The sequence below is a fragment of the Nicotiana attenuata genome, chromosome 10 (assembly GCF_001879085.1).
Source record: "Nicotiana attenuata strain UT chromosome 10, NIATTr2, whole genome shotgun sequence".
Taxonomy (NCBI): domain Eukaryota; kingdom Viridiplantae; phylum Streptophyta; class Magnoliopsida; order Solanales; family Solanaceae; genus Nicotiana; species Nicotiana attenuata.
Genome location: NC_031998.1, coordinates 46486093 through 46500908, shown reverse-complemented (window position 1 = coordinate 46500908; position 14816 = coordinate 46486093). Strand labels below are relative to the sequence as shown.

General features: G+C 35.6%; 1 protein-coding gene across 3 annotated transcripts; it reads right to left on the bottom strand.

Annotated features, from left to right (window-relative positions):
• LOC109233448 (kinesin-like protein KIN-7D, mitochondrial) lies at window positions 584-12675 on the bottom strand. 3 transcript variants are annotated; one of them, XM_019399326.1, is made up of 25 exons: window positions 11981-12675; window positions 11579-11676; window positions 11328-11417; window positions 11156-11208; window positions 10776-10841; window positions 10536-10589; window positions 10149-10208; window positions 9457-9535; window positions 9286-9353; window positions 9055-9111; window positions 8864-8968; window positions 8563-8667; window positions 8235-8342; window positions 8026-8157; window positions 7681-7863; window positions 7019-7210; window positions 5068-5208; window positions 4130-4249; window positions 3995-4048; window positions 3865-3912; window positions 3577-3717; window positions 1837-2580; window positions 1213-1342; window positions 1012-1131; window positions 584-899 (listed from the first exon to the last, which is right to left on the bottom strand). In XM_019399326.1, the coding sequence occupies exons 1-24, from the start codon at window positions 12322-12324 to the stop codon at window positions 1049-1051; spliced, it is 3255 nt and encodes a 1084-aa protein (XP_019254871.1). In that variant the 5' UTR covers window positions 12325-12675; the 3' UTR covers window positions 584-899; window positions 1012-1048. The 3 variants fall into 3 exon arrangements, with proteins under 3 accessions (XP_019254871.1, XP_019254872.1, XP_019254873.1); XM_019399327.1 differs by having other exon boundaries at window positions 3995-4045; XM_019399328.1 differs by lacking the exon at window positions 11981-12675 and having other exon boundaries at window positions 11328-11413; window positions 11579-11670.

Genomic DNA, 14816 nt, shown 5'->3' with positions numbered 1-14816 from the left:
TTTTTGCTATTTTTCGAGAATTTTCTGTTAGTAATAAGGGTAATGTTGAGCTAAAAAAATAATGGTAGGGGCATTTTTATTCAAATAGATGAATGGAGCGCATTCTTGTACCATTTCTGATACTTCAGGGATAATTCTGGCCCTTTTCCGAAAGAAAAAGCAAAAGAAACCGACCACAATAAGAAAACAAACACCGAAAGATGAAATATCAAAAAGAAGTATTCTGCCTCCCTGAAACGTAATAAATGAAAGACAGAGCGAACAATATGAGAAAGCAAACGAGTTTAAGGTTCTATAGTTAACACTAACTTTGGTCCAGTTAATTTGGTCCAAACCATATATTTGTGTTAAGAAATTTATTGAATATGTACAAATATTAATTTAGAACCCAATAGCTTAAAAGGACTAGAACCCCGAACCCATAAACTCTAAATCCTGGCTCCACCTCTGGATATGATATAATAAAAAATAGTATAATTTGCTTTATCCGGTTAAATTGCATTATGTAAACATTTTACGCAATCAAGCGTATATAACAGGAAGCGGAAGCTATTAAAAGCACCATCAGAAAAAATTCGAGATATGCCAAGTATAAAGAGAGCCGCAAAACTATAAATAGTCACAAATTTACAGATACAAAAACTATATGGTAGTTTGTATTGTTCTATACATTGCAGCTGAAGGTCAAGAGATCATAAATATGCCACAATACCTCCCTGACGACTTCAGCTCTACTCATTTACATCCTTTCCTCTTTCTTCCCTTCATTTCTTTGGGTCTGTCTTATTTTACAGTTGTTGGAGAAGTACACAAGGGATAATTATATATCATTGTAAGGTTACAAAATACAGGTGAATTAATTAAAGAATGTCTCTGAAAGGCGAGTTGACAATGAAAACCTGCAGTAAGGAAAAGAGGGAGGAAAGTAAGAAACTTCCATTAGTTTAAAGTAATTTTCAGACTAAGAACTGTATGAAGTAAGAACTGGAAAATACGAGGAACGGCAATCACCTTTCTTTTCACCATAACCATGAGGTTAAAAATAATGTCAAGTAAAGGCAAAAATCCGATCTGCAATATTTGTCCGACATATGGGACACTCGAAGCAGGCAAGGGAACAAGACTTACACACTGCAAAAAATCATCACATTCAAACAGCTCATACTGTGGGAGCAAAGATAACACGAGCATAAAATGAAAAAGGAGACTTACAGCAAAAATGGCGGCATGGAAGAAGCATTGCAGCAGTGGGTGATTCAAAACACACTTTACATACATTTGAATTTGCATCACCATTACCCGAGTACCTATGTTCCTTTTCCTTCATCTCTTGCATTCGGGCCTGGAGGCGTAAGTATAAAAGATCATAGAACTTTCAAATTTCTGGAGTAATCAAAGCACGTAAATAAACAATCGCATGTCTTTCACAAATTTCAAGAAGTCAGCCATTTGAAGTTCATTTTTATTTGTGGTTTTCCTAATCAAACTAACTTTCAAGTGCCATTTTCTATTTTCTCCACTGCTATCAATACAATCTACAACTCAATGAAACAACATGGCTGATGAAACTGTCACATAAGTGGAATAGAGTAGCATAAAAGGGAAGAGAGAGATTTCCATACAGAGCCAGTAAAGAAAATAGCTAAGATTGATGCTCCTACTAGTGATTCTATGAAACATTTCAGAAATAGCACTCTGTGGAATGACAGGAAGTAGGTGACTGAACACATAAAGGCCGAAGATTTAATTCAGAGTAAAGACACTGATATGTCCAGACCCATACAATTGTGTAAATATAGGTGTGGACAAGTGAAAAGAAAATGATAATGACATTACCTTCAAGCGGGCAACAAGCGGTTCAACCTTTGGAGCCTCAGCAATGGAAGCTGTATGATTCACGGCTTGGCTATCAATGAGGATCGGGTCCTTGTGATCGATATCATTGATTTTTGCATCACTCAGACTGTCTTCTACATTCTGACTTTCAGCTGCCAGCTTTGGAACTTGCCTAGCACAGCTTTCTTTCTTCAGCTGAGCAACAAGTACCCACATATTTGCTAAATCGTTTTCCAGGGCTGCCTCCCTTTTCTTTCCCTCTTCAACCTTTTGCCTGTACTCGTCTTCCACAACTTCCTTCTCAGCCAAGACAGCCTCCAGAGCTGCCTCTCGCTGTTTCCTGGCCTGCAACTCCATCTTTAGATCTTCAGGGTCTAGGTCCCATGTGTCAAAGTCATCATGAATCGCTCCTGGAATTTCACTTCCTCTGCCAGGGATCCGACTTCTACGCCCTGATCGTAGGTTTTCACCATGCTTTCGGCTTCCAACGTTACCAGCTTGTGTAATGGAACTTCGAGAATTCAACATCTCTCTAGCAGCCAACAACTCTTTCTCTAGTTTTGCATTCTGTAACGAGAGCTTTGTGACTTCACCAGCTAAGTTTTTAAGTTCAACAGCAGCAGCAGATGCTAATTCTTTTGCATACAAAGCTTCCTCAGACAATTTCTGGTTCTGTACATGTAACCCACTATTTTCCTCTACGATCTGGACATGTTCTAGCTTCAGTTTACCATTTTCAATTTCCTGTTCAAATTGCAAAACAATATATAAGATCTGTGATACAAACTCATCCAGCACAAATGCAATGTTAATAATGTGCCTAGACGGCAAAACTATGCATAATATCATATGAAAAAAGCTAGAAAGATCCAGTCTGATGATTGGGATGCATATCAACTAACAGAATCAAAGAATTCTAACACAGAAGTACCCCATGGAAGCAGAAAAATTGCAGATAGTTAATCAAAACAAATATTTTAAACAAAATTAGCACCACAAAAACATAAAGAACTTAATGAGGAAAGAAAGAAGAGAACAGGTACACCTGACAGATTCACTAATCAGATCACTGAAATTCCTCCAATGAACACGAACATATCTTAGAATAATTTTTGGTCTCAACATATCATCATGTTTCTTAATAACTGTATGGATAATATATGTGTTCTTATTCACATTCTATCCCATATAAAATAATACATAGATCCGCAAATAAATTAATACAGATACTAGTTAAAACAGCCAACCAAATGCTGCATTAGTTATGCAGGGATTATTCTTTCTAATCACTCAAACCAAAGATAGTATTGTGTTTATGGGGGACTTTATGCTGGTATTATTTTTTCTTATACCTCCAACCAAACAACCCATTAGTCTTCACTTGCATTTATTTTAATGCAAGGAAAGTTGTACATATCTAGACTCTAGAGGTAACAAGGGTTCACATGATCCCTTCTTTGTAACTTTTCCCTAATTAAACATTGATATGGCTCCAAAGGGACACCATCTATAGGGAAATATGCTAAAAAATGAAAAAGAAGTCTGTTCATCACATCAAAGACCACTGGAAATATATACTGTGAGGAGTTTGGTTTAAGGCTTCAGATGCTCCCCTCACCTTCCTAAGTACTGGCAATTGATACTATCTGTACCAAAAGTTTGTTTCAAGAGCAAGCAGTCCATTCAATTCATTAGATAAAGATGCAGACCAAGTGCTGGATAGAATGATATAAAAATCACCTGGGACTGAATTTTCTTTCTAAGCTCATCAACATATTCGTCAGATACACGTTGTAATGGGTATGACCTTTCAGCCTTAACTGCATCCAGCTGCTGCTCAAGATGATAAATCTTTTCCTGCAGTTCCTTGTTCTCTGAACACTGAATACAACGAAAAGGTAACAGTCACATTACTCTTTAGAAAAAAGAAAAAAAGAAAAGCTACTAGCTTGAAATTGCATACAAGGTCGACAAAATTCAGTACAAATAGTTGATTGGAAATGAAGATAAATAACACTGCTATTTGACCTTGTTTTGCAGCTCTTCCCGAAGAATCCTATTGTCCGCTGATGTTATCTGCATCAGAGGATCAAATTTTAAACAGCTCAGAATAGGGATAGATACACAGCGTGTCAACAAACTATTATCTGCTACAAACCTCAAGCTCAAAGCACTTCTCGCTACACTGTGTCATCAATTTCATCAGAGTCTGCTAAAAGACAAAAATATGAGACACACAAATTTGAGAGGAAAAATAAAAACAAAGAGGTTGAGAAGGATAATATGAGGTCACCTGCTGCATTTCAACTAATGATGCTTTAGAAACTGATGCTTCACCGTTTTCAACAATGCGCTGTTCCAGGATCCTCATTTGATTTCTCTTTTCTTGTATTTCGCGCTCTAAATTTTCGATCTGTCATAGGAGTTAGAATAAATGATTCTGATCCTAAACTCGAAACACATTTACATACACAATAAAAACAAGTAAGTAACTTCCATTCATACAGCTGCCTTGTATAACGAAAACAGAACATTTATGAAGAACAAGACTATACTTCCTGCGATAATGATTTAAGAAGCCTAAGGACTTCAAATATCGGAGATGTTTTATCATTTTTGCTAACAGCACTAGAAGTGAATAAGTTCGAAACTTAACAGAAAGATTAGCACAAAACCTAGAATTTTGTGGTAAGAATCAAATGATAAATTCATAACGAACAGTAGAATAGTAAAAAGACTGCCTTCTGGAAGAAAAATCTATAAAGGAGACCAAATTAATCGCAGCAGGTTACTGTTGGAACAGAGGTAGAAGGAGAAGCAAGAGGACACTGGAGGAACACAATCCCTGCATGCATAATTGCATATGGTGTGCTGTTTGGAAGGAAAGAAACATCAGATATTTTTAAGACAAAGCTAACTCTTTTCAACAGATCAAGTTTAACTGCATAGTTTTGCTTTCTTTTCGGTGTAAAGAGGAATTTGTAAATGAAGCAGAACCAATACTCACCCTTTTAGAATCCCTGTAAGATTGGAGAAGGATTTTTCTTTTGGTTTTTTGCTCGTTTGTAATGAATACAGCACTTCCTTAGTGCTACCTTTCTAATACAAATATCTTTCTCTCAAAAAGAATTACTCGCAGCAGGTTATAGCAGACAAACACATCATTGTCTTATTCAACTTAACCATCAAATTGTTTTGAAGGTGGAAAAGAATTAACAAAAGATAGCATACTTGAGTTCTTGAACTCTCAGGATCATTTACAGATTGCTCCATCAACCGCTTCAATGTACTGCTGCTGAATGCAATCTCTCCACTAAGCATCTTAACTTGCTCGGCCAGGAGGTCCATTTCATCTGCCATTGAGATACCTTCCTGCATTCAAACAGAACAGACCATCAAAAATAGCAAAAAGCTAACCCTTGATAACGATCATCATGTTGCACCATATACTATTCGTTCAACGCATTAAACAAAGGACTAGAAAGATGTCCTAGCTATGCTGACTTTACATATAAGCATTTTCCAAAACCCATAATCAATTGATGGTACAAACGTGGATATTATAATATTACTAGATTATACCGTGTCAAAAGAATAATAATATTACTAGATCATAGTGAGGGAATTATTAGCAAGGAGATGGACGGATTAGGGAGAGACGGGATTGTGGATTATCAATCATTCAAAGTTAGCTGAAGTCGGCTATTTGACTCCTTTATATCAATTCTGCTCTACTGGGCTCTAAGGGATTGTGAATCAGATTTGGTAAATTGTACACTAGGTTTGGTATGTAGATGACGTGTGTTGGTAAATCTTTTCTGAACATGATAACCTTTTTATGTATACAATTACTATTAAGTTACACAAAATAACACAACAAGTTAGGTAAGCGAAAGGGTGACAGCTGATGATCATGCTTAAGAAGGTGAACGAGATGGCAAAAGATACTGCGAGTGCTAATGCCAAGGTAGAGAAAGGATAAAATAGTATTTTCGTGTCTAATCCATGGGATAGGATTTTGATCTCGCATCGGATCCCCCCATGGGGTTGCTGATCCACGCATGGCACCCCCCACCCCCCAAATGGGATTGTCATCCAAACAGCGAAACACCGGACATGAGTAGGGGGTGGTACCCCGGCCCAAAGTTAAACCAAACTCCCGATAGGGTAGCATTATATAGCTATGGAACCGCATAATTTATCAACTCCCATTAAGTGAACATGATTGGACTGACAGAAAACTATTATATAGCTATGGAATCACATAATTTCTCAATTCTGATACAAAATGGCGAGAGTATTCAAATATAAAATCTGGATGGATGTTTGCTTAATTTGAAACTTCAGCAAGGTATGTAAATAGCTAATGTAAATTTTGGATAATGAAAATGACCTTAGCTAGCACTTTATTGGTTAAATACAGGTTAAGGCAAATTTAAGCCCTGAAGCTAGGTGCAACAAAGGTTAAGCATTTCACCTTGCTAAGGTGGCACTCCCATACATGCACCAAGATGCAAAGGTGCGCGCGTCAGCGCCAAACCCTTACTTTGTTAAGTGGCAGCACTAACAAATAAGTATAGATGGTATATTAAATATTTTCATTAACTTTTTTTTGATATTATATATTAAATATTTTAATTACTAAGGAAACTTTATGGATGATTATAGTAATGATTGTGAATTTTATTTTAGAAATTTAGTATGAGAAATTCAGGGAAAATCTGGATAAGAAACTCAAATTTGCATTTTTTTTAATCTAACCAAGTTTCAAATGATTTTTGAACTTGATTGACATAGTTCGATTCATATTAGTATTTCCAATTCAGTTGCCTTTATAATGTTATTTGTGTAAAGAGTTAACTTTTGTTGCTTTACATATATACTTCTGTTTGTTTTTCATTTGCACCGTTTCCTACTGCAATGAGTGCCTTAATTGCATTTTGTACTTAAAGCTTCAGCAGATCAGCACTTTTTTTCTTAGACAAAGTTGCATTTTTCAGTAAAATAAATTCACTTTATGAATAAGACCAACTGCAAATATTAACTTACAAATCGTTTGAGTCCTTCGAAGGATTAAGATTCACATGCACTCAATTTGAAAATTGAATTAAGAACACATAAATAAGCAGCCTCCACTTAAAAGTTTTAAAATTGTGAAGGAAAGAGAAGGAAAGAGACATACTATGGGCAGCTTTGAACCACAGGAAGAACCGCCAAGAAGTTCACCCATCTCAGCCAATTCGGTAATCGTACTTCCAGCCTGTGATAGATCATCATTCCACTTGCTAGAGGATCTTTTGTTTTTTAAATCAGAACTATCTGACGAAGGGTCTTTCTGATTCTCGCTATCTGTGAGCATAGAACTGTCCAATTTCTGATGGAATGATCGAAAATAGAAGATCAGTACAAAACACAAATTTTCTATCCTAGATCAGATAAAGGCAGAGAATGTTTGTCCAAACAATAACGGATAGGAAAAGAAACGAGAGGAGTCGTTTATCTTACATTCCAATGTTAATGAGTTGAACAATTGAGGTATAGGTTTCTCTACTTTTGGTATACCTCTTGTATACGGGGTTCCCCCCAACATTAATAAAATTATTTACCTTATCAAAAATGAGTTGAGCACTTGAATGAAGAATATAATAATGATTAAGTAAAACATCTATGAAGTGCACAACTGATTGCAAAAGAGCAGGTAAAACTGGTGCAAAAAATACAATACACATGATGCTATCTTAAAGCAATTATCAAGGTGAAAATCCGGAAAGTATGCACAGAGGTTGAGAAGAAAGAACCGCACTGAAGAACACAACTCATGATATTATGGAAAGACAAGCCTACATCATCTTCAGAAGCAGAAACACTCCTTTGATGAGCAGCAGCATCACCCAAATAACCAGGAATTGAACTCTTTGAAGAAACCAGGATCAGTTTAGTCAGCCTCTGTATCCGACTCAGTAGAGCTGCCTTCTCTTCCTCCTCCTCTTCCAATCTTGACTGCATTTTCACTTGTCCCTCTTCCAACTGTAAAATGAACAAGAATGTAATTCAGTACAGAATCCATTTATGCTAAAAGAACACCCAAAAGCAGCTAATTGAGTAAAGATATTAAACACGCAATTAGTTTGACATGATCACGTCTAGCTATAGAGAGTCCTTACCACATCATTTAACTTTAAATCATACCTGCTGTCTCAAGTTCATAAGCTCTTCATGATTGACACCGAAAAGCACCCCTCTTCTTAGCTGATCAAGCTCTTGTTTCAGACATGATATTTCCCTTTGATATTTCTTAATCAGAGACTTTTCATCAATTATCTGAAAGAAATACATACCGAACTGTCAGCTTTCTCTATTGCAACTCTAGGAAACTGAAGCAATGCTAAAGAGCAAACCTTGTTGCGTGATGCATAAATCTCAACACGTTTAGCCCTACTTGCGAATTTTAACGTATTATGTGTTTCCTCCATATTGCTTGAAGCAGGAGTAAGAGTACATATGAGCTGCAGATCACAAAAAGGGGAGAAATTAGTCATCCTTCCTGTGAAGCAATTGATGTCAAAGCAAGCACCATGAATATCAGATGGCAAAGTGTGCCTCATTATTTATTTAAATGAAAAAGAATGGAGAGCTAAGAGGCCAAAGATGCACATCAATAAAGCTGTATAAATAATAGATATGAAGAATAAAATAGAACTCCTTGTGTGGGCTCATCATACTTACTGAAACATGTCCATGTCCACTCAGCGATGATTGGAGTAGGCGAGTAAGTTTAGAATCCCGATAAGGAACATGACATGCCTTCCCTTCACTAAGTTTTCCAATGACCTAATACATGAGAACACAATCAATGCATCAGCATTACGTTCAGACTATTATAATCTTTAGCCCAGCCTGAAAAAGCAATACATCGATCATTCTGATAGGCAAGGACAAGAAACTGAATTATGACAATGGTGCATTATATATTTGTTATACGAAACCACCATAGAAATGGTCAATGAGGGATGCTTAGAGTACGTACAGTTCCTAGAGTCAGCAGACTTTTATTTATGTATGATCCTTCCTTTCTCCGTAATCCCGTTGTCTCAGTTTTAGAGCTCTCAGACCCTGCTAAATCAATCAGGTTCTAAGGGGCAAAAAAAGAAAAATAAGTGAGATGCTATAATATGAGGCTTGACATTTGAATACAGAAAACAGTGTAAGTAGCTATACGAGCTGTGAGAAGATCACTCCATCATACTCATCACCATGGGCACTACTTTCAATCATCTGCAAAATGTGCAGGGAAGTGGACATAATAAGATAGGAGTATAAAAACCAAGTACGATGTGTGACTGTTAAGCAGGGAGGGAGAAATATAAAGTGACCAAACAGAAGATTATGATCACAGACCTAGTAGATTTCACATACAGTAAAAGCAGAAGATAGTACATGATATATTACCAAGGAGAATATTGTGTGACTGCGGCTACTGAACAAATTGAAATTATTTGAACCAATGTGACGGTGCTCTGCAATACAAAAGATAGAAATCAATATAAATGGTCCATAACATGGCCTTGGCTGTCAATAATGGGTTTGGAGAGACAGAATTGGACCATACACAATAATTACCTTCCCCAGCAGCAATGAACGAAAGAGCATGACCGGGTGACAAAACAACTTCCTCTTTTATACCTTCAACATAAGTACCCTGCATATTTATAGCAAGCGTGAATGATCAAGAAATATACCTTAGCAATAGAATCAACTTTTTACAGCAGCATAAACATCTGTTATGCAGATGGGGAAAAATAGAGAGGAAACTCAGGATCTGTTGCATAGGTGGTGAAAAAAACAATATGGAATTAACATCCTAAACGAAATATCTGGGTAGAAAGCCAGAGTGGAAACCTCAGGAACTGTAGCTTGGGAGGTGAAAAGAACAGTACGGAGCTAATATGCTAAAGGTAGCATATATTAGCTTTTGTTTGTTTCTTGATTCATTTTCAGGGTCATTTGTGACTCAAGATATTAATGAAAAGTACAAGCTAAACTTACTCACAAGCTAGTGATGACTGGTCAGAAGACATCATTGTTTTTGTGCAATTGTTTCCTATTATTGCCCTTAATGATGTCTATAGGAATGTACAACTCTACATCCAGATCCCTCATATGAAACAATATGCTCATCTTCAGACAAAATGTAGAAAGAAATATCAAAATGACCAGAATCATAGCTTCAAGAAAACTGGCTTTTTAAAAACAAATAGAGAAAAAGCCTTGGCAAATGGCCCTAAAAAAGCAAGTCTTATTAGAACAAAAACCTGTGCATCTTCCCTGACACGCAAATTCTGGCCAGTAGGATCCAGCAAGTCATTGATAACCTGACATCATAAATACGAACAGTACACAAGTTAATTATGGTAAAAATGGGTATGAGACAGTTAAAAATGTCTAGAGGTGATAAGTGCATACAGACAGATGCTAAATATACACTAAAGAGTATTTCACTTTGTATAGGTCTATAGGAGAAGCTTTATGCTGTAGCTATGAAGGACATGAGCGCAAAATCTAAACATAGACGTAGGATCGAAATAAAAAGGGCTCATCATATATGCGAACCACCCCGCAAAGCATAATGGTATTTTCTCATTCTAATCAGTGTCACTATCATTGTTTGTGAAATATCTGCTGATCCGCTCCATACTAACCTCGTTGTAGATTTCAATATATGACACACGGAGTAAGAATTCGCGTCCAGGAGTCTGAAAATTTTAAGAGTTAGTCACACTCTCCATAGAATAATCAATAATTGAAACAAGCATGGCTTTCCATCCTTATGGAAAGATGATTGAGGAAAATGAATAACACCATATCACTCTAGGGTGCCATGCCAGACAAAACTGCAACACCAAATTTTCAGAATGAGGACAACTTCCAAGCTTACTTACATCTTGAATAATGCTGAAAACGTCCTTTATCGCCAAAGGAATTATGCCCGGACAACTGTGATCTCCCTGTTGAAACCAAGATCTCAAAAATCAACATTCAGATAACAAAAACTTGTACACTTGGGAGGGGTGGGGAAGGGGAAGGAGAAAAGCAAACTTCAACTAGCGAAGAGGAAAATGAAGCAAGTAACTACAATTTAACAATCAATTTTCAACAAAACGTGCAATAAATATAAAGATTGTGCAGTATTACAGGGCAGCAGCTTTGTCAATAGCAATTAAAAGTTCCTAGGCAGTTCATTGGCAATGTAACTGAGTCGGTGAAGCTTTCTTTCAGTTCAAAGGGAAAAAGGATATAACAGAAAGGAAAATTGATTTACATGCATAGTGTGCGTCTTTCCACTACTTGTAACTCCATAAGCAAATACTGTGCCTGCATAATCAGCAGGGCTCAAGTCAAAATACAAAAATAACAGATGAACACAATTAAATTGGACAGCACCATGTATCACACTTAAATGACAACAAATACGGTCCATGAAAAATAATTACCATGTATGCCTTCCATTGCAGCCTTGACCACAGGTCGAGCAGCTACTTCATAAACTTCTTGAGTAATTGTTTGCGGTCCAAACACTCTATCTACCCAGCATCAAAGCAAATATTACCAAAATAACTATATTAACTTCGACGGAAACCTAAGTCTAAGCAATTCCATACTCTTCCCAGGCTAATTTAGGAGATCTTTTAACAGTTAGCAGAATCAGAATCATAATGAAACCCGAAAGTGTCTAGAATTGTACCAAATGCATAAGCTGTGGCTGGATTATACTCGTTCCTCACAATTTTATCACCATCTGCATACCATGCAATTTCATCGCCCTTCTGATATTCTCGTTCACTGTCACCATAAATTACAACAATTTCAAATACTTACTACATTGTCTCAAAACTCACATCCCTAAAATTCAGCTGAACATATTTCAAAAGTGTTTAAGTTCTACGAATTGACAGTGTAAAAAAATATTTTAATAGCAGGTAATTATGTATAATAAGCATTGATTAGTAGTCCAAATTAAACCATAAGTTACCAGTCGTAACAGGTCAAGTCACACTGATATAAAAAATTTCTACTCTGTCCCTGTATATAACTTAAACCCATATCTAAATCAGTTCAAACAGATCTAAAATTTACTACAATTTACCTCATTGGGCGAAACCTGACAGTGACTGAAATGCTATCTCCCGATCTAGACATATCATCAACTGGTTCATCAATCAACTCCTCTTCCGCTTCCGACGTGTAACTGACTGGCGTACGATTTTCGTAACCTTGCGAGTACATCGAATCGGAACGACTCATGGATCTGGAATTGTAGCCATTTGAAGAGCCGTAAAACGACGTCGTAGATGAAGAGTAAGATCGCGGCAGTAGCCTAGGGTTCATGATTGATGACGAGGATGAAGAAGATGAAGAGTAGGGAGTTGAAGATTTACTACGGTACTGAAATGGTGAACTACTTCGACTACCTCTCGACGATGAAGCCATCAACGACCTAGCTCGAGCTCAAGCTCAAGCTAAAGCTAACCCGAACTTCTCTATGAATGTACACGCGCTTGTGGCTGCGATTGGAGTACACGCATTTCTATGGAACAAGACGAGAGATTGAAGTAATGGATTTTGAATTGGTGCTTAGGCTTTGAAGTAAAATGGTAGTGAGAGAGAAGCTTCAGAAGATGAATACAACTGTGTGTCTGTGTGTAGATTATGTAGTGTAGTTGCTATAATTGTATATTCAATCTGAAACTTGTTTTCTTCTTCTTTAAGACAAAGAAGAAATGCAGAGAAGGGAGAGAGATGAGGAGTGAGAACTGAGGAATAATGGGAGGTGAGTTTGAATTATTTTTGCTACAGTGAATTTTTAAATTTAAATAGAAAATAATAAATGCTACTCCGTATAAGGGATTGGAGATTATTTAATTTTATCTTAAATATAGTAGTAGTACTTAGTAATTTTTTTCAAAAATAAAGTATTTTTGGTCCATTTCAGCTGGCAGAACATCAAAGCGGTCCACTAAATCTGATTAAAATGTCACCTGTGTTTCACATGACTAGTTAGTAAAGAATAATTTAGATGGAGATTATTTTTTACGATTTTATTTAATTTTAGAAAAAAAATATTATATATATATTCTGTATGTTATATATAAAAATTATACAAATTTCACACATTTTTTCGACTATAAAATATAAATAGTTTCTCCCAGACCCCACGTATGGGAATAAGCTGGATTTATTGTTGTTTCTTCTTGTATTTTCGCCTCCAATTAAAGCACTATTTAAGTCATATTTATAAAATCAAACAAGAGAATCACTGAAATATAAAATAAAATAAGTCTATCTGTAATGAAATAAATTTCATTCTGATGAAAAAATAAAATAAAGTAAGATGACCCTAATTGCGATCATTATTTAGCTTGAGCGTGCCCAAAATAATTAAGTCATTTAAAAATTTACCAGTTCGACTAAAAGTGTTTAATTTTAATAAACATAAAAAATTATGTATGCTCAAGGTATTATAATAAGCCGAAATTGAATTTGGTTTAAAAAAAGATGGAGTTGTGGTGACGTGGAAATGAAAATTGGCTTTACCGCGCTCTGGTAAAGGAAGCTTTTATTCGAAAACTCAGTTTTAAAAAATGAGCTGCAGTCAGAGAATTGCAGACAAATTGAAAAAAGAGTTGGTAGCATCTGCCATGCCATCAGCATTTGAATTTGGTTCCTTTTTCTTAACTTGTGAACTTTTCTAAAAGAAACTTTAGAAAAAAAAAAATTAAACTTGTCTTATAGTATGTTTGGCCATGTTTTTTTATTGCCAAAAGTTTTTTTCTTAAGTTAAAGTGTTTGGACAACCTTCTAAAAAATAGTACTTATATTTTTGAATTGAAGCAGTAGCAGATTTTGAGAAGTAGGAAAAAATAGTTTTTATGTCCTAATTTATGTGGCAGAGTTCAGATTTCAAGAGTCAAACTTCTTAATTTTTACTATTTTGGTGCTACTTACTCTGTTCTCCCCTATCTCTTTTTTTCTTTTCTTCTTCCTTCTTTTCCTCAGCTTCTTCTTCTTATTCTTCTTCTTCCTTTACTTCCTATTTTTCTGAGCCGAAAGTCTATTGGAAACAAGTCTGAACAAGATACAACTTATTTAAATTGAATATTTAAAATGAATAATTCATAAAATAAAAAAAATCTTTCTGTGGGATTACGTGTAACCTCTCTACCTTTACTAGGTAGGGGTAAGGTCTGCGTACACACTACCCTCCCAAACCCCAAGTATGAAAATATACTGGGTATGTTGTTGTTGTAAACTTCATAATTTTAACCGAAAATTCGGACATGGAATCTTTAAATTTTTTAAAACAAAACCTATATATTTGATAACTAGATAAAAAAAAAAGTATTATAAGTCACAATAACTAACAATTCAAAATATTTAAAAGGCATATGAAAAAAATACAAAAAAAAATTTATTTGACTCTCGGAATTCGAACTCAGCCACATAAATTGGGACCGAGAGAGTAGTTTCTCCCCAAAAGTACTTTTGAGAAAAATACACTTAGAATTACTTTTTAAAAGGTTGGCCAAAATTTAATTGCTACTCAATATGCACTTTTTAAATTAACTAGTCAAACACTAACTGGTTCTCACCAAAAGTATTTTTTTTAAAAGGATTTTTAAGAAAAATATTTTTTAAAATAAGCTGATATTAGAAGCGCGGTCAAATAAGAGTATTAATTTAAATTTTAAAGTGTGTTGTACTAAGTGGCTTGGACATGGAAAACTACACTCCGCGCAATACCCGACAATCGACATCATTTAATAAATTTTATACTGCGGTTTTTTGAATTTGGCCATTGGAGAATGTGGTTATTGTTTCCTCTCCTTTTCAGAGTAAAAGCTTTTATTACTATTTTGACTAACTTTTTTATTCGAAAGTTTGGTCGAGCAGCTTAATTAATTCTCTAAAATAAGTAATGGAGA